General features: G+C 45.6%; 2 protein-coding genes and 2 long non-coding RNA genes across 6 annotated transcripts; 2 read left to right on the top strand and 2 right to left on the bottom strand.

Annotated features, from left to right (window-relative positions):
* Positions 1-183: 183 nt before the first annotated feature.
* OGFOD1 (2-oxoglutarate and iron dependent oxygenase domain containing 1) lies at positions 184-8,709 on the bottom strand. Of its 3 annotated transcripts, none has more exons than XR_011003406.1 (14): positions 8,313-8,709; positions 7,876-8,021; positions 7,728-7,774; positions 7,159-7,259; positions 6,643-6,759; positions 5,746-5,826; positions 4,578-4,714; positions 4,068-4,181; positions 3,669-3,748; positions 3,255-3,532; positions 2,260-2,382; positions 1,575-1,706; positions 1,393-1,451; positions 686-835 (listed from the first exon to the last, which is right to left on the bottom strand). XR_011003406.1 is itself a non-coding variant. In XM_068202809.1 (13 exons), the coding sequence occupies exons 1-13, from the start codon at positions 8,707-8,709 to the stop codon at positions 674-676; spliced, it is 1,842 nt and encodes a 613-aa protein (XP_068058910.1). In that variant the 3' UTR covers positions 184-673. The 3 variants fall into 3 exon arrangements, 1 of the variants encoding a protein (XP_068058910.1); XR_011003407.1 differs by having other exon boundaries at positions 1,575-1,701; XM_068202809.1 differs by lacking the exon at positions 1,575-1,706 and having other exon boundaries at positions 184-835.
* On the top strand, positions 4,318-6,038 carry LOC137481245 (uncharacterized). Its single transcript, XR_011003412.1, has 2 exons — positions 4,318-4,714; positions 5,746-6,038. It is a non-coding gene; the product is annotated as an uncharacterized lncRNA (long non-coding RNA).
* NUDT21 (nudix hydrolase 21) lies at positions 8,690-15,938 on the top strand. The gene is made up of 7 exons (XM_068202814.1): positions 8,690-8,823; positions 11,002-11,202; positions 12,356-12,419; positions 13,081-13,170; positions 13,819-13,894; positions 14,290-14,404; positions 15,647-15,938. The coding sequence occupies exons 1-7, from the start codon at positions 8,708-8,710 to the stop codon at positions 15,666-15,668; spliced, it is 684 nt and encodes a 227-aa protein (XP_068058915.1). The 5' UTR covers positions 8,690-8,707; the 3' UTR covers positions 15,669-15,938.
* LOC137481247 (uncharacterized) lies at positions 12,341-15,648 on the bottom strand. The gene is made up of 2 exons (XR_011003414.1): positions 14,881-15,648; positions 12,341-14,161 (listed from the first exon to the last, which is right to left on the bottom strand). It is a non-coding gene; the product is annotated as an uncharacterized lncRNA (long non-coding RNA).
* Positions 15,939-16,782: the final 844 nt, after the last annotated feature.

Raw genomic sequence — 16,782 nt, 5'->3', positions numbered from 1 at the left:
AGGTTTCTTCTTGGCTGTTTAGCTTGTAAATTCTTTGGAAAGAGGGCTGCATCTAGGTCTGTCTGCACAGCATTTAACATAATAAAGTACTGCTCCTTGTTATGGTGCCAAGTGCTACCCAATGCCTTTATAGCCTCACTGTCTTCCTTCCTGACTCCACAGAGTTGTGCAGCTGGAAAAACCTCATATTTCCCATGGCGGCTCCTTTATTTTTGTTTCAGGAACACAGTTAAGCCCCAGAAAATGTCTTGGGCATTTTCTAACAAAACTTGCCCGACCAGCGTATGAAACATTTAACTGACGCTTTTCCTTTTTTTTTTTTTTTTTTAATAAAATCAGTCAGCAGCTTGGGGCAATGGACAGTTGTAATTCTCACCCTGATGGGTCAGAGATGCCACTGTGCTGCTCCCATGAGAAATAAGCTGGAAAAGTGACAGCTGTGTGACAACCTCACCCACAGAGCACTAAAAGCAGTTGAGAGCATGTTACAATGGACACAGGAGAAGACTGAATTTCCATTTTTGCAGTTAAAAAAACCACGTGCCCTCCATTATACAGTGTGATGGAGTTGCTTGAGCAAAGTTTCTCTGTGCTTAAGTCAGAGCTGAATGTCTGGGTAGGAACCTGCCCACCACACACAACTGTTCTCTGTGACAGTGGTCACATTACACCATCACTCATAATAGACAAAGGAAAAATCCCAAAATCCTGTACTGTTTGGATGCTTGTTCTGGCGTGCCAAGCTTCGATGGTTGATGTATTTCACAAACTTCATCGTTTCTTTGTCTCTATAAACTAAGGCCAAGCAGTTGTCCTCCGGATTCACTGTCAACAGCTAGATGACACAAAGATAAGGAAGGAAATCAGTTTCACAAAAATAGCTTTGATAGAATTCTTAAGACAAACACAACTGTTTCAAAAGTTAGTTAGAACAAAGGGTTGTTGTTAGAAAATGAACTGTGACACTATTTTCATTTTAATACCCTTTACCTAAAGCATTGTTATACATTAAGGGTTGCTGGACTTCTTACTAGTATGACTGCTCAGCACTGTCACTAGTACTGATGCTGAATGCGACCCCGGTGAACAGCACTTCCCTGGACAAGTGTTATCCCTGCTACAGCCTTGTGTCCCTTCAAGACAGGCTTCCCAAACAGTCCCAGGGGCAGGTGCCATGAGGCACTCTCAGGGCCCAGGTCTCATGCTTTAGGTTAACAGCAGCCTCTTGAAGCTGAGGCCAGAGCTTTGCCCACGAGCAGTGACTGGGGCAAGGAGACTCCAGTGCGCAACTGAGCGCCCTCGGCATTATGTTGGCTTTATGACAAAGTATAATTATGTCTCTCCACCCCAAACAGTTTTACCTGATTTGCAGCTAGCAACTGACGTCCTTACCTCTTCATCTTCACCTTTAGCAATGTAGGAAGTAAAGCCACCATATTCAGGATCCCAGTCTTAAAACAGAAAAGAAAGATTCTTAGAAACCTCAGTGCTGTTCATGGTCCACACAGCCTTCCAGGAGATGCCATTTTTTCACCCTACTCCCCAAAGTTACTGGATACAGGGTAAGTATTTACCTCCTGCCAGTCTATTTGTTTTCTTCTGTTCAGAAGCAACTTGAAGCAAGTGTACTGGATTTGCCCTTTATGGCAGATGAGCTATTTAAAGTTGTTTGGTGCACTGCTCCTCACCTGTAGAACAGTTCTGCTCTAGCAGATATGCCAAAGGATTTCAGTCAGCTGTACATTTTGGCCTCATCTGGTCTAAAATACTTGTGTTTAGATTTTTTTTTACCACTATCTAACTAGCAATCAACCCAAAATGCCTAGGTATGCCTAAAGTAACTTTTGAAAACGTTGAGCTTTGTGAATTGGAGGTGTAGTGATAATTCTGATGAGAAAAGGGGTGGAACACTCCTGGTGGGTATTGTGGCCACCTGAGCCTCCAGCGTGCCCAGAGCCATTGCTTAACACAGGAAAGGTCTGGGAGGCTCAGCCTTTCCCTCTGTCCAAGCGCCACCTCCTGGCGCAAGCGGGAAAGGCCAGAGATGATTCCAAGGCCACAATACCAAACCTCTGCACGAGGACCACTGAAAACTGGGTTTATGCCAAAGTGAGGAGTAGGACAAAGTCTACAGACACCTTCTATGTAGGAAAAAGAAGGGAAATTTTGGCTGTTTCAGAACTGCTGAGAACTCAGAAGTCATTCCTTTATGCAAGCCTTGTAAAAGGAGAGTCTGACATCTCCCTCTCATCCACTTACCTTCACAGCCACAGAAGAAGAGCAGATCAAGAGCAAATTCTGTGGCTTGAGAGTCGTGGACAAGAGTATAGTGCCCGTGGGTCCAGCGTCGCAGCTCCCCCGCACACACAGGAGTGCCCGAGCCTAGGAGAGGGCACAAACACCCAGGGAGAGCCATGAAGGCACATCAGCTGAGCTCAAAGCATGTGAGGAGCTCAGTGATCTCACACCACTGTGAAATTGTCTGCTGGCCCCAGTGAAATAGGGTAAAATCACCTATCACATGTCCGTATCTTTCCTAGAGGTGAGTCTAGGTTAGGTACTTTGAACAATGTGTAGGAGTGGGACCAAGATGTGCTCCATACATCCTTTGCTCTTGGTAACTGTTCTGGTGGGATTTTTTCAGTAGGACTTGTTTTTTTATTACCTTTTATTCCCCTGTCCACTAACTTGTCTGACCTAGATGAGCATTTTCAAAAATTCTACCCTTAAACTTCAGAGCCGCTGTTTTAAATAAACATCACCAATCAAAATCCAAAATTAATCTAATCTTTCATAGTTGTCACTGCTGACAACTAAATTCAACTAAGGTTATTTAGGCTGATGGTGTTTTCTGAAAGGTTGAATCCTAGTTTTAGGTATCAATTTTCTAATTCTAAAACTGTTTTACTTCTGACCTGCTCACCTTTCTCTTTTGGATTTATTGTCTCATACAAGAATATTCTTTATATGAAGCAGGGGTATGTGGATGTAGAAACCACATAACTATTGACAAAATATTAACAGTCCCCCCAAAAGTCCCACCCTCAGGACTTAGGTCTGTTCAAAATGATATCTTCAAATTAGTAATTGATTTACTCCAAATTCTTTGCAATGGTCCCTGATTTCAGATAATCAGTCTAAAATGCTTTAAGTCCCATGTTAGTGCTGGTTGCAGTACAAGGTGAAACACTAGTTCCATGAAAATCACTGGGAATTTTGTTTGAATCCTTTTACACTGCTGCTGCTGTACTCACTGCTCTGAGTCTCGCCGTCCTGTGCTTCAGGGGTGTTCTCAGGCTGCTGTGGCTGATGGGGATTGCCATTAGCTGGTTGTTCAGTCTCTTCCTGCTCAGGTTTGGTGTCTGCTGCTTGTCCCTCCCCAGCATCTTCATCCTCATCAGAGGGAGCCAGGAAGTGCAGTTTTAGGCCAGTGAAGTTGGAAAGCAGTAAAAATAAGGCCTCAGAGCGCAGCAGCTGCAGGAATTTCTTCAGGGTGTCAGGGAGGCTGTCTTCCTCTGCTGCCTCATAGAGTCTGAAAAACAGCAGATGTATCTCCTTGTGGGAGAGCCAACAAGGACCACGTCCAGAACAATAGCACTGACCAGTGCAGCCTCATGGCAGCTCCTGCTCAGCCTGATCACCAGGTGCAGCGTGCTGTCGTTCCCCACCTTTTATTGGCTGGCCCCCGACTACTCCAGTGGATCTCTTTGTTCTCCAATGCTTCACATAGTAATTGGTATTTCTCTTTCTAGGAGAAAGAGATGCAGAAATGATAACATTTAGCTTCCAAGAAAACAAGGTTGAAGACAAGCATTTTATTTTTGCTGAGTCCCAATGCAGTAGTGTACAGGCAGTCAGAGGGGATAATTCCACAGAATCAGATTGGTTGAGGTTGGAAAGGGCCTCTGGAGGTCAACTGTCCATTCTCCTTTAGATGTGAAACTCAGAAGGTGTTTTGTTTTAATGGATGTGCAAGGAAGCCCTTTCCCAGCCTTCGTGCCATGTAGTGCTTGCCAGCCCTCTGACCAGTTCTGGCAGATCACATCAAATTCAACCACTGGGCTCACCTTAAGAAAGTCTTTCAGGAGAATTTCTGATCGTTCCTCAAATTCCTCCTGGATTTGAGCTTGGGAGTCCAGGTCCAAATAAACTTGATTGATCCACTCATACAATATTTCATGCTGGAAGGGAAATGGATTAGAACACTGAATTTTCAGAAGTGAAGAAGATTCCCCAATTCCCCCTGCTGAGCTGGCCACAGAGCTGGAGTCCTACACACAAACACAGGTGTAGGATGGTACTTCCAGATGAGCTTCTTGAGTACCTGCTGCATGAGCAATGAACAGGGTTTCATTGCACCACAGGTATTCACCACATTCTCTGAACTACTGTAGGTACACAAAACATACAAAGATGCATAAGAAAGAAACTGGATACAAATTTATCAACAGGAAATGAAAAGGAGAATGGGATAAAGATTAAAGCATCCCCGGTGCATTGATGCATTCCCTAACAGGTATTACAGGAACAGGACAGAGACAGAAAAGCAGATATGCAGATATAGGCTTGTTACTCACATCATAGGGGATGTGTGGGCTTCTGGCCAAGGGGGCTTCAATGTGCCCTGCAGGCCTGGCCACAGACGGGCCGTGGAACCAACCGCTCACTGACAGGCGGCACTTCTGCGACACAACTTCCGACACCTGCAACAACGGTGGGCAGCACGTCATGGGTCACACAGGGACCAGGTGTAAGCACTGCCATGCAAACTCCTGACAGGAGATGGACTCTGCTCCAGAGAGCCCACTGCATACACAGAAATGTCAGACAGGCCTAGACCAGGACAGATTATCAGAGAGAGGCCTATTGTCCTGCAGTCCATTGCAGGTTTCCAGAATTCCAGTCTAAGCTTTTACTCCGAGTTCACAGAGAATCCATTCTCTCTCTTCCTCTGAGAGATTTGAGTCATGGATTTTTAAGATAAAATTAAATCCAACTAGATGCTGCTCTTAATTAACAACTCTAAGACATAAATGACACAAAAATAGCCCTCTAAGTGGCCTAGGTCAGGACATGCCCAACTTTTATCACTGATCATCTTCCTCTCCAGCCTTCTTCTCTCTGGCCCTGTTTGATGTCCCTGGTACTCTCAGGTACACAGGAGTGTCAGATTTCAGTCACGTGTTTGTGTCATGCAGATCCCCAAATTATTCATCCTGTTCCCAGGCTTCTTCCTGACAAGTGCCACAGAGTACTCCTTAACTGGATCAGCATTTCTGCTGCAGGGCACTGCACCATGTCAGTGTCACTGAGGGGGTACAGCCAGATCTGCACAGTGCCCTTGCACTGTTGGCAAGGTGATGGATGGCCTGAGGAGCTCTTCTGGAGCAAAGTCATAACGACATCAAAAATGTGAGCTAGTTTAAAACAAGCCAACAAATAGAAACAAGTGAGAGCTAAATTCACAGCGGTGCCTTGCCGGGATAGTAACGCAAAATAGAAATGGAAATTTTTCTTTCTCAGGATGATGCAGCTAGACTGATGGTTTAAAGTTGGTTGGTTGGTTTTGTTGGTTCTTGTCCTCCTTCAAGTCCTTGAAGCCCTTCTTTAGCACATAGCACAAGTATCCACTCTACCCACCATTCTTCTCCCTCCCCGTCAGGACAGTAATAACACACAGAACGAATAACCACAACAATGAGGATTGAAAAGTTAACAAGAGACAGCTCCTTGCCTGGTGAAAAGAGACTGGAGACACTTCAAAGAAAACTAGTGTGTTCCATGAAGGCACTAATGACTTGGTGATTTGCTGTGGCTGAAAGTGTTCTGAGGAAGAAAACATACTCTGGTTAAGATATGAACTGGGACTTCTCTCTGACAACATGATTCTGCGACTGGTGGGACACCTGGGTATAAGGCATGGAGCTCAGAGCAAGGGCTTGGTGAGGAATCAGTGCACCTCTGCCTGGAGACAGGAAGAGAGAGTTGGGGCTGTTCAGCTTGGAGAAGAGAAGGTTCTGGGGCAACCTAAAGCCTCTTCCAGTGCCAAAAGGAACTATCAAGAGTGTTGTAGAAGGAGCTGGGACAGACAAGGGCGTGGAATAACAGAACAAGGGGGAATGGCTTCAAACAAAGGGTGTGTTTAGATTAGCTATTAGAAAGGAATTCTTTACTATGAGCAGTGAGGCACTGGCACAGAGAAACTGTGGATGCCCCATCCTAGAAATGCTCAATGGGGATTGCAGCATCCTGGTCTAGTAGACCACGTCCCTGCCTACAGCAGGCGGGCTGGAACAAGATGAGCTTTAAGATCTCTTCCAACCCAAACCATTCTGTGGTTCTGCTGCTGGAAAGGGAAGTTATTGTCATCAGTCTGGAGTTCCAAGCATATTTACTGGCATCACTTCCATCTTGCCTCTATTCCTGACCCCTCCAAAAGTTTGTCTGCTGTTGCCTGTTAGCAATGCCTGCAAAGCCTGCTGCAGCCCATCCCTAAGGGGCACACTTTACTTATACATCAGCTTATCTGAACAAAGGAGGAACTCTTTATCTCCCTTCTACTGTTTGAGGTGAGAGTTGCTGCAAGGGGCACATAAGCTTCATCTTTTTTCATCCACCTGAGGATGAGCGTGGAGCTTTTACCATCTGTGCTGTACAGATCCAACGTTCCCCCGTCACTTTTCTCCCAGGGTGGGACGAGGTACAGGATGAAAGCAATTCTCCGACCTTCCAGTTCGTCATCGTGGCACAGCAAGACATCTGCAATTACACATGTTTTGCTGCTGTAGCATCTTTCCAGTACATGCATGATTCATTCCAACAACTGCTTCCCAGCTTTGACCCCGCAAGGATATGACAAGAAAAAACACGTTCTTTCCAAGAACTCCATTTTCACTCATCAGCATCACCAGCCTGAGATCTTCAAGATTCACTTCTGTGGGACTGCACTGCAATTGACAGATTGGGCTGCTCTGAAGGTACAGGCAGTTATACACCAGCAATAGTTGTTTCATCGTTTGTACTTCATTTTCAGACACTGTTTTACTGCTGACAGCCTATAGGACCCTCTGGAACTAGAATAAAATTAGGTATTCTATAGACATTTTGTTCCCCACACATGCACATAAGCTTTAGGGAAAGGATCACTTATAGACTGACCAGTATATTCATATTTAGCACAGGATATGTCAATAGTTGGCTCCAGCACTATCTGGGTCACAGCAGAAAGCCACACTTGGAATTCTTCACACAGAACATGCCTGAGAAGATAAGCACACAGTAAGTGTCCTCCTGTGTTATAAACATATAATCATAGACTAAACTAATTTATTGCCTCCCTGCCAACTGTTTAACAGTTACAAGTGCTGTTGCTGTGAGTGACAGTGTGTTTCTGTAGCATCACACCGGTACTGGCCAGGAAAACAGCCCAGTGCTCACAGCACTGCTGGCAATAACCAGCAGCGAGCATGCAACCAGTCGGAAGGTGCACCGGGAAGCGTTTCAGAGGTGACAGATGCAGGAGAGCTGAATATGGATGAAAGCTGAACAGACTTCAGTGCCCATGGCAAGCACAGAGCAGATTCAGCTCTCCACAGCCGGCTTTTGACCCAAGTATGGGAGCAGAAGGCGGCCACGCCGCGGGCCCACCCCGCAATCGCCTTCCCTGTGGAGCCAGCACGGCTCTTCCCCCCACCCTGAGCGGGCAAAGCCCCGAGCCCACGCTTTACCTCAGGGCAGCGACGTGGGGCTCCGGGCTTGCCCCCAGCTCCTCGGACTGCGGCGGCCCATGGAAGAGAAGAAGGGACGGGGTTAGCGTGGCTCGGCTCGGCGCAGCTCGGCCCGGCCCGGCCCGGCTCAGTTCGGCCCTGGGCCCACCTGCCGCAGCGAGAGGAGGTCGTTGCGCCGCCCGCGGAAGCCGAGGCCCAGCAGTTCATCCCGCAGCGCCTCCGCGAAAGCCGGGCACGCCAGGAAACCGGGAATGACACCGTGCCGGAACGGGGCCGCCTCCAGCACCACCGCTTCTGCAAGGGAAAGGCCGTCGGTGAGGGGCGGGGAGCCGGGCCACGCCGGACCGTGCCGGAGCCGCTCCCCGCGGGCCCGGCCGGGCCGAACCGTGCCGGAGCCGCTCCCCGCGGGCCCGGCCGGGCCGTACCGTGCCGGAGCCGCTCCCCGCGGGCCCGGCCGGGCCGTACCGTGCCGGAGCCGCTCCCCGCGGGCCCGGCCGGGCCGAACCGTGCCGGAGCCGCTCCCCGCGGGCCCGGCCGGGCCGTACCGTGCCGGAGCCGCTCCCCGCGGGCCCGGCCGGGCCGTACCGTGCCGGAGCCGCTCCCCGCGGGCCCAGGCCGCCCCCACGCGCTCCCGCAGCGCCGCGTCCCCGAGGGCCGCGCACAGCTCTGCGCACGCCTCGCGCCTCCCGCGCTTCGCCGCCGCCGGCGCTGCCGCTCCGTGACGCTTGGCGGCCATGGTACCGTCCGGCCGGACTACAACTCCCTGCGGTCCCCGCGCTTCGCCCGCGGTGGCCAATCGGATCGTGCGGGCGCGGGACAGGCAGCCGTTGGCCAATGAGCGAGGAGGGGCGGGGCGGAGCGCGGCGGGTCCCAGCAGGCGGCGCGGCGCTGAGGGCTGGGCGGCTGTTAATGGCGGACGCCGCTCCCGCCGCCCAGAAGTGATTGACCGCTCCCGCCGCTTGTTCCCGCCGCTTCTCGCCATGTCCGTGGTGCCGCCCAACCGCTCTCAGACCGGCTGGCCCCGTGGGGTGAACCAGTTCGGGAACAAGTACATCCAGCAGACGAAGCCGCTCACGCTGGAAAGGACCATCAACCTGTGAGCGCCGCCTCGGGCCTGTCCGGCTCTGCCCCCTCCCGTTCCGCCCCGCTGGCGAGCTCATCCCCGCTCCCTCAGCAGGCTCGGCGGGATTTTCCCTCAGTTTCCGCCGTGCGAGGTCCGGAGGGTCCTGGCCCTTCGGAGGGCTGGGGGCACAGCGGTGGCAGAGGCCGAGTGCCGATGGGGGCCCGCTCCCTCACAGGGGCTGCTGAGCCGCGCTGAGGATACCGAGGGTACTGAGGGTACCGAGGGCTTGCCGGCCTTCGTGGGAATGTGGAGTATTTGGTGTAAATGTTTTGGTGCTTGGAAACAGCGTCTGGCTCCGGAGATGTGAACCCCAAGTGACACAGGAAAGGTTTAGGTGTAGTGAGCATCACAGACATTTTCGCGCTCTCACAGGCATCCGGAAAGGCGGCAGAGAGAGACAGGGTTTTTTCTTGGCCTCGCTGGGGTTTGGGCTGTTCCTGGGCAGTCAGTAGGATGTGCCTGGATGTGCCTGGTGTTTGTGGTTTGTCTGGTACAGGTGTTGCAGATAAAATTCAGAGTGCTTCCTACCACAGAAATTAGATACAAACTACTTACTAATAAGTATTCATGTATTTTTTATGAAAAGTAATATATTTTTGCTTCTTCCAGTAAATCTGGTGGATTTGGGACACATTCTTTGCTATGTGCATCTGTCAAGTTGCAAATACCAGCAAATGTTAGCGGCAACAGTCAATATTCAGTTTTAGCTATTAATCACTGACACTTTTGTGGTTTTTTGGTGTAGCTGAGTTTATTCACACAGTCATGTGGAAATTCAAATATGAACTTCAGAAATTGGAATATTTTTATCGGGTTTCTGAAGCAAAGACTCGTCATGAAGCTGTGTTACCAGCAGCATTTTTTTTAAGTTGAGGCTGAGGGTTTTGATGTACAGACTAATGCACCCACATTAGTATAGTATGGGTTAGCTTAATAGGTTATTATTAAAGCCAATTGTGTATCTAAAAATGGAAACGAAGGGAAAAAGAAATGTAGATGGTTTTAAACTGTAAGTGAAAGTGGGGGAGCTTGTTAGTAAATGAACCTGTGGTTTGGAAGCTGGTTGTTTTGGCTCACTTGTCGACATGAGGAAAGGCTCTAACAATGGTTACTGGCTTGTTATTTTAACCACTGTAAAACATGAGGAAAATTGGAGGAGGAGGGGGCTGGAATTTAAGGGGGGAAGAGTGTATGCTACTAAAGTTTGACATGTCTGGGGAAGGAATCCATGCCAAGAAGCATCTCAAGGAAAACATAAGATCGGTCATTCATTCTGTTAATTCAGTTGCTGTGTGCCAGAAGTCAGTAAAACCATGGTGATAACTCATCACTGCTCTTCCCAGAATCATTTTCTTCTCCCTTTTGACTTAGCTGGGTGATTCTGTCTTTCCTCCAGGTCTCCTGCCATCAGACCTCTCTGTTAAATGTATTTAATTGTACAATAATACTCCCCTGTTGCCCTCTGTGCTGTCTTGGACTGACCCATTTCTTGCATAACCTTTCCTTTTTTTTCTGTTTTCAGTCCCTCTTATCTGGAGAAATCGCTGAGTTTCCGCTGCACTGTTACAGGAGTGCAGGCACCCAGCACCAGCCCAACAGAGGGATCTGCTCACACTCTTGATCCTACCCCAGGCTCCCAACCCTGTACTCAGAAACTCAGCATTTCTCCTCTTCTGTGATCCACATGTCTGATTTCCCACTTCAAAACAAAACCACTTCTAACAGTTCAGTTCTCAGGCTTCATTACATCTGCAGAAGAAAACCTGCAGTCCTGTGCAGCTTCCTTCCTTCCCAGCAGAGCTTTTTCTCCAGTCTGTTTTCCAGCTCCTATCAGAGTTTCATCTGCCTTTTCCCTGCAGCGTGGAGATCAAAGAGGGTGGCTGTTGAACACTTGGTTCTGTGCTTCTTTTTCTTTCTTTTAAGCCTGCACCAGGCTAGAGTGCAGCTCAACAGGACTGTCTGTGCTTGTTTGTTCCATAGTGCAGGTCTCCCTGGGACAGGGGCCTCATAAGCCACCAACAAAGATTTTTAGCCCTGCACTATGACTTACCCATCAAGCAGTGAAGGGTCTGCCTCAGGCTAGATGGTGTGTCATGGTGATTTAAAGTTAGATTTCTTTTTATGCAGTAACATTTTTTCTCCTCCTTACAGGTATCCTCTGACAAATTACACGTTTGGCACAAAGGAGCCTCTGTATGAGAAGGACAGTTCCGTGGCAGCTCGGTTTCAGCGCATGAGAGAAGAGTTTGACAAGATAGGCATGAGGCGGACAGTGGAAGGAGTTCTGATTGTGCATGAGCACAGGCTGCCCCATGTGCTGTTACTGCAGCTGGGTACAACTTTTTTCAAGCTGTAAGTGTCTGAAGTGTAACTGCAGTTTATTGTCACAAACCACTAAACGTGGGCTAGAGGTTAAACTGTGGCCAGCTGCTCAATGTTTTGAATGGGATTCATTGCTTGTAAAAGACTTAGTCTGGAAAGTATTTTATGAATGGTGGGGTTTCAATCTAAAGTGTGTTTGACTCTGCTTGTGAGGGGGATGATTTAGTTTGGGACTGACTGGGAATCTTAGTTACAGTGCATCACTACAGTAAAATCTTGTTTAAAACTCATTATCAGCATTTGATGTGTTGTACTTGCATTGTGAAAGCTGTTATGCTTCAGTCGCTTATGCTGTGCCCGTAAAAATGGGCAATTTGAGGCCAAGGACTAACCCCCTGTAAATGCAGAATGGTACCTGTTTACAAATTAATGGCTGAGCTGGGATAGCAAGAAAGGTAGGCATCTACATTTGAGAAAATTGCTTCAGTTCATCTCACAGTTATCACAGCCAGACTGAAGTTTTAGTGATTGTATATGGAGGTAGTGATGGTGGTGACTTTATTTTTTAAACTAGATGGCCTTGACTTGTCTCATGTTACCATGCTTGTGTTCTTGTTCTTCTGTTTTAACATTTTATATTGTTCTCAATTTTGTGTGTATGCTAAGTCTAATTTTACATCTAGATTAGTTTTTGACATCTTGATTTGAAGGGCTGTTGCGGACAAACTAGGCAACACTTTAAATGATTTGCAAAATGCTGTAATGATGAAAATGAATAATCCTGCATCATTTTCCCACATGAGTTTTATTTTCTGCTTTCTGGTGCTTCAGTGAGTGCTGGTTTTGTGATAAGAACAAACAAAGGCAGTATTTACAGCCCTTCAGCTTTTGGTTATTATTGTTAAAACTTTACCCTACAAGGGTCTGAGTTATCGTGCGTATTGTTATACTTTGTCCTGCTGAACTGAAAGTATTTTATGCAATGTTTTTTTTTAAGGGACATAAATAGCCATTTTAGTTTCAGTTGTGGTGAAAGCTATGCTCCTCTCTTCAAATTCAGCAAAACTAGATCTGGAACTCCTGACTTAAGAGCCATAAGCCTGGAAGCACACTGGAACTTGGCTGTGAAGATTGGTAAATGCAATAAAATAACTTTGGCTTTCATCATTGATTATTTTAACAGACCTGGTGGTGAACTCAATCCAGGAGAAGATGAGGTGGAAGGGCTCAAACGTTTAATGACAGAGGTCTGCTTTCTTTCATTATATTGCTGTAGGAGAATGTTGCATTATTTTAGAATTACCAGAATAAGAGAAAGCATTAGAGTAGTCTTCTTACCATTGTTGTTATTTTGTTGCTTTTGTGATGTTCTCAGGTAGTTAACAAATAAAGCAGTCAAGTTTTCATTTATCTGCATCATGAGTGTGGCTGACTCCTACCTGCTGCTCAAGTCCTGTGTTCATTTGCAGCTTTGCTTTCTGACTGGCTTCAGGCAAGTGAGTGTAGAGATGAGCAATAAAATATGTTGTGGAGGACAACTGATGGGGATTTGCCTTTGAGGTAGTCCTCCCAATGCACCATTTTCTCCAAGAAGTTAAATGAATTCTGCTAGATAATGTAACAATGTACTTCATTCTTCCCATTGGTCTGATAGGACTCATTCCAGCTGATTACAGCATAGATTTTGAAAAGCTTTCTAGAGTGCCCTTGTCCTACCAGGTGAGGCTTCTACTTAAAAAATCTCACTTTATACAAAAATACTCTACAGTTCTATTGAAAGCTGTCTCAGAGTAGTTATGAACTACATCAGACGCGTATTACAGCGAGTCTTTGTGCTTCCAGTATGTGTTTACTAAAACAATTTCTTTGAGGTAGTTTGAGGTCTGATTAGTACTGGATTTTTGATAGATACTGGGTCGTCAGGATGGTGTTCAGCAAGACTGGGTGATTGATGACTGCATTGGCAACTGGTGGAGACCAAACTTCGAACCACCACAGGTGAGTACTCCTGTGGGCTTCCATCTTCTTTGGTCAAGTTCTGTCTGTACTTCTAAAAGCCTTCAACCTTCCAGATGGGCTTCTTGAGTACCCGCTGCATGAGCAATTCATTTTTCTGGGTTTTGTCTATTTCATCTCCTTTCTATGACTGAAGAGAAACTACAGCGTTTTTTTTTTTTGAATGAAAACTCCTGTCTTCCTTCTCACACCTGTCCTGATGGATGAGAAACCACGAGATGTAGTAGCTTCCAGTTCTATGTTGAGACATATGCACCATTTAAATTCCTTTTGTAGCCACAATGGAGACTCTTGCACTGCTGCTTATGGAACAGATGCCGTAGTCTCACTACCCTATTTCTAAGGGCTTTAATATTGAAAATCCTTGCTTAGTTTGCTTTTATGCATTTCTGTTTTATTGGGTTGTGATATTGGTGCCACTTTTAGAGCCTGTCAATAGTTGTGACAGCAACAGCATTCCTTTCTTAAGTACTTTCTTATGAAAATGGTTTTCTTTATTTGACACCATGAAAGAATAATATATGACACACTGAAAACTTGTACAGGGCTTGATAATTTATAAAGTAGCATTTAAGATTACACAATATTTTCAAAGCTCTGTGCAACTGTTTTTAACCATTTTTTTTCTAGTACCCATATATCCCAGCTCATATTACAAAGCCAAAAGAACACAAAAAGCTATTTTTGGTCCAGCTTCAAGAAAAGGGTAAGTGTTTGTTTGCATCAAAGGGTTGTATTTGTAACAATGTTTAAATGCTTGCATTTCACTCAAGGAAAACAAAGTTATGATTGTGTATGTTATGGCATGTTATACCAAGATATGTATGCTTGCAGTTGTTGTGGTTGATCACTAACAAAGTTAAATGCTGGTATTTGTTTTGAAGGTAGATGATCCTTTGAACATGAGTTCCCAGTAGATTTTCATTCCTGCTCCTGCATCAGTCTGTGTACAGGATGTGAATCCCATATTTAACTAGAAAAACAATAAGCCTGCTTGAGTGCTCTATGTAGTTAAATTGTTTTGAGGTCTGTGGGGAATGATGATACCTTGGCTGAATGTGTGCTGGTTTTTTTGATTCATCAACTTGTATTTGTTTTTAGCTTTGTTTGCAGTCCCCAAAAATTACAAGCTGGTTGCTGCACCATTGTTTGAGCTCTATGACAATGCACCAGGATATGGACCTATTATTTCCAGCCTTCCTCAACTTTTGAGCAGGTATGTTGTATTTGTATAGTGGTTTTTGGGAACATGGTTTGCTGTGGGACACCAGAGCAAGGCAAGGTGCTACAGAAACCAACTTGAAAAGGTGGCATCTATCCAAAGATTCTGCTTTAGATGAGCTGGATGGACACTTTTGAGGCACTGATCACAACTGGCTAGCACCAAAGTCCTACCTAGCAGCTGTAGCTAAGGAAGACATGGAAGACGTGAGGGTGAGGCTGTGCACAGACTGAAGAACAGCTTCTTGTAGTTATTGGGGACAGCTGGAGAGTTAAAGCCAGGATGTAAGTTTGAAGCACTGAGTTAGGTATGCATGTTATCACAGCTTTTTGCTGGTTAAATGTGGTGGGTTTTTTACACTCTCTAGTAGAGTTAATGAAGTGTAGCATCTTTATGACACAAATATCTGTAGGGACCAGCTGTATTTTTTTCTTTCTCTTGCAATGTATACCATGCTTTGACTTTACTACCTGGAAATGGCTTGTGGCTTGTCTCTCCAGAGCTCACTGGTCTTTTACTTGAGAGAATGTTCAGGCTTACCAGGAGTCCCACAGCTTGCCAGCTCTTCCTCAGGGAAGTAGTTCTGTCACCTACCTACTATGATGAAAAAAGTATGTTAGCAGAATGTTAGCACTGGCGTTGCCCATAATATTCTTGTTTCCTGCTGAGTATTATTCTCTCTAGCCCAAATTTTGGCTTCCCCTCCTCTAAAGACAGCAGGTACTTCCTCTTGAGTACCAGCAAAACACTGTCTGTTATGCAGGTTGGGTAGTGGTGCAACAGTCACATCCAAAGGCTGGGCATCTGGAAGCTGAGATGGATGCTTGCTTCCACAGTTATTTATGAAACTTAGCTGGGAAAAATTCTCTCTTCAGTGTATCTGTATGTTCCCCTTGGAACATGTAAGGTTAGTCTAGCGGAGTTGCTGATGGAGGAATGTAACTCTCACTGTGATTTATGTTTCTATGACCCTGTTTTAGGAGATGATAAGACGCCCTCAGCCAGCCTTAGTTCTGCAACCATAAGAGACAGTTGTGCAATGCTAGTGTAGGATTGGCTGTTAAAAATGATGTATATACTGCTATACTGTAAAGCTGTCTTATTAAAAAATGTACTTTTGTCCTGTCAGGTGGAGGCTTATCCAGAGCAGAAACAAAACATTTGCTTATTCATTCAAAAATGCCCTTTAAAAAAAGAATGAAAATTCCTCACTTGGTATAATCCTTTTAATTTTAGGTTCAACTTTATTTACAACTGAATTCCTATATACCTGAAGACTTCAGTAGAAGAAGCCGTCTCTGTGAGCACAGCTTTGAACTGTAGAGAAACAAATATGTGTGACACAAGGATTTTTTTAAGTCATTCTGTTCCTGAAGGTCACTAAACAGTCTAGGGTATGCACAGAGAAGTGAATCTCCACTATTTAGCTAGAGAGATGGCAATGGGCTACCAGTGTTATAATCCCTTATCATTGTAATACTCACCAGTTTTTTGTTTTGTACAACATTAAACAATATGGTTAAGATTCTGTTTGTCTTGGGTTTGGTTTGCTTTTTGTTGTGTATTTTTTTAGTTTTTTTTCCCTTCTGTTTATTAATTGTTTTATTTTTCCTTATTGTCTCTTACTTTTAGATGCATATTTTAAACTTTATTACTTTTCTTCAGGAATACAGATGATCTTGGAATGAGGAGGAGCTAAGCCATTCAGGGCCCATTCAGATGCTGCGATCTTTATCCGTGAGAAGGGACTATCCCTAGGATCAGGGAGAAATGAAATAGCTTAAGTGGATTCAATATTGTTTTGAGTCTTAATTAACTTGGAGACCAGAACTGCTTTTTTGAGGGAGAATGAGTACTTAAAGGCAAGTGTAGCCTTTACCTTTTTTACCAGAACAGCTCTGTTTGTACTGGGCTTGGAGGAGATGCAGCATGCAGCTGTTCCTTCAATGCCCCCTTAAGACAGTAACAACCCCAAAAATTCTGTTGGACTGGTCTGAGATACAGTTAAAATAGGGAAAGTGAGGTTAATTTTGTATATTTTTCCTTAGCTATGGGACAGAATTAGGGTCATGCTGAAACACTTAGCCAATGCCACATGCAAGTGGTTCCATGTTATGCTGTCCTGTGCTGTCTCATCCTGCAAGGGATACCCACTTTTGCTTTTTCTCAACTCTTCAGTTTCTTGTAGGCAGTAAATATCAATCATTCTAATTCTGGGGGTTTTACATGCTTGGCTAAACATAAAGTCCAGTTGGATGTGACACTTCCCAATGCTTTTAGTCTTCCACAATTTTGCTTAATGAATGAGTCTTTGAAAGATTTGTTTCCAAGTTCTGCCTCTGATCAGAAGATGCTCTGTTGCTTGTGCACTG

The sequence above is a fragment of the Anomalospiza imberbis genome, chromosome 12 (assembly GCF_031753505.1).
Source record: "Anomalospiza imberbis isolate Cuckoo-Finch-1a 21T00152 chromosome 12, ASM3175350v1, whole genome shotgun sequence".
NCBI classification, from domain to species: domain Eukaryota; kingdom Metazoa; phylum Chordata; class Aves; order Passeriformes; family Viduidae; genus Anomalospiza; species Anomalospiza imberbis.
This window is presented reverse-complemented; position numbering and strand designations above follow the sequence as displayed.

What these genes read in the sequence shown, in the direction of transcription:
- NUDT21 (XM_068202814.1), top strand. Translation starts at nt 8,708, where the DNA reads ATGTCCGTGGTGCCGCCCAACCGCTCTCAGACCGGCTGGCCCCGTGGG. An exon ending in GGTCCAGCTTCAAGAAAAGG is followed by an intron (nt 13,895 to 14,289) that starts GTAAGTGTTTGT and finishes ATTTGTTTTTAG; the next exon opens with CTTTGTTTGCAGTCCCCAAA. An exon ending in CTTCCTCAACTTTTGAGCAG is followed by an intron (nt 14,405 to 15,646) that starts GTATGTTGTATT and finishes TTTTAATTTTAG; the next exon opens with GTTCAACTTTATTTACAACT.
- OGFOD1 (XM_068202809.1), bottom strand. Translation starts at nt 8,709, where the DNA reads ATGGCGAGAAGCGGCGGGAACAAGCGGCGGGAGCGGTCAATCACTTCT. An exon ending in GGATCTGTACAGCACAGATG is followed by an intron (nt 5,827 to 6,642) that starts GTAAAAGCTCCA and finishes TTTCTTCCTCAG; the next exon opens with AACACTTTCAGCCACAGCAA. An exon ending in CTTCTTCTGTGGCTGTGAAG is followed by an intron (nt 1,452 to 2,259) that starts GTAAGTGGATGA and finishes TTCTGTTTTAAG; the next exon opens with ACTGGGATCCTGAATATGGT.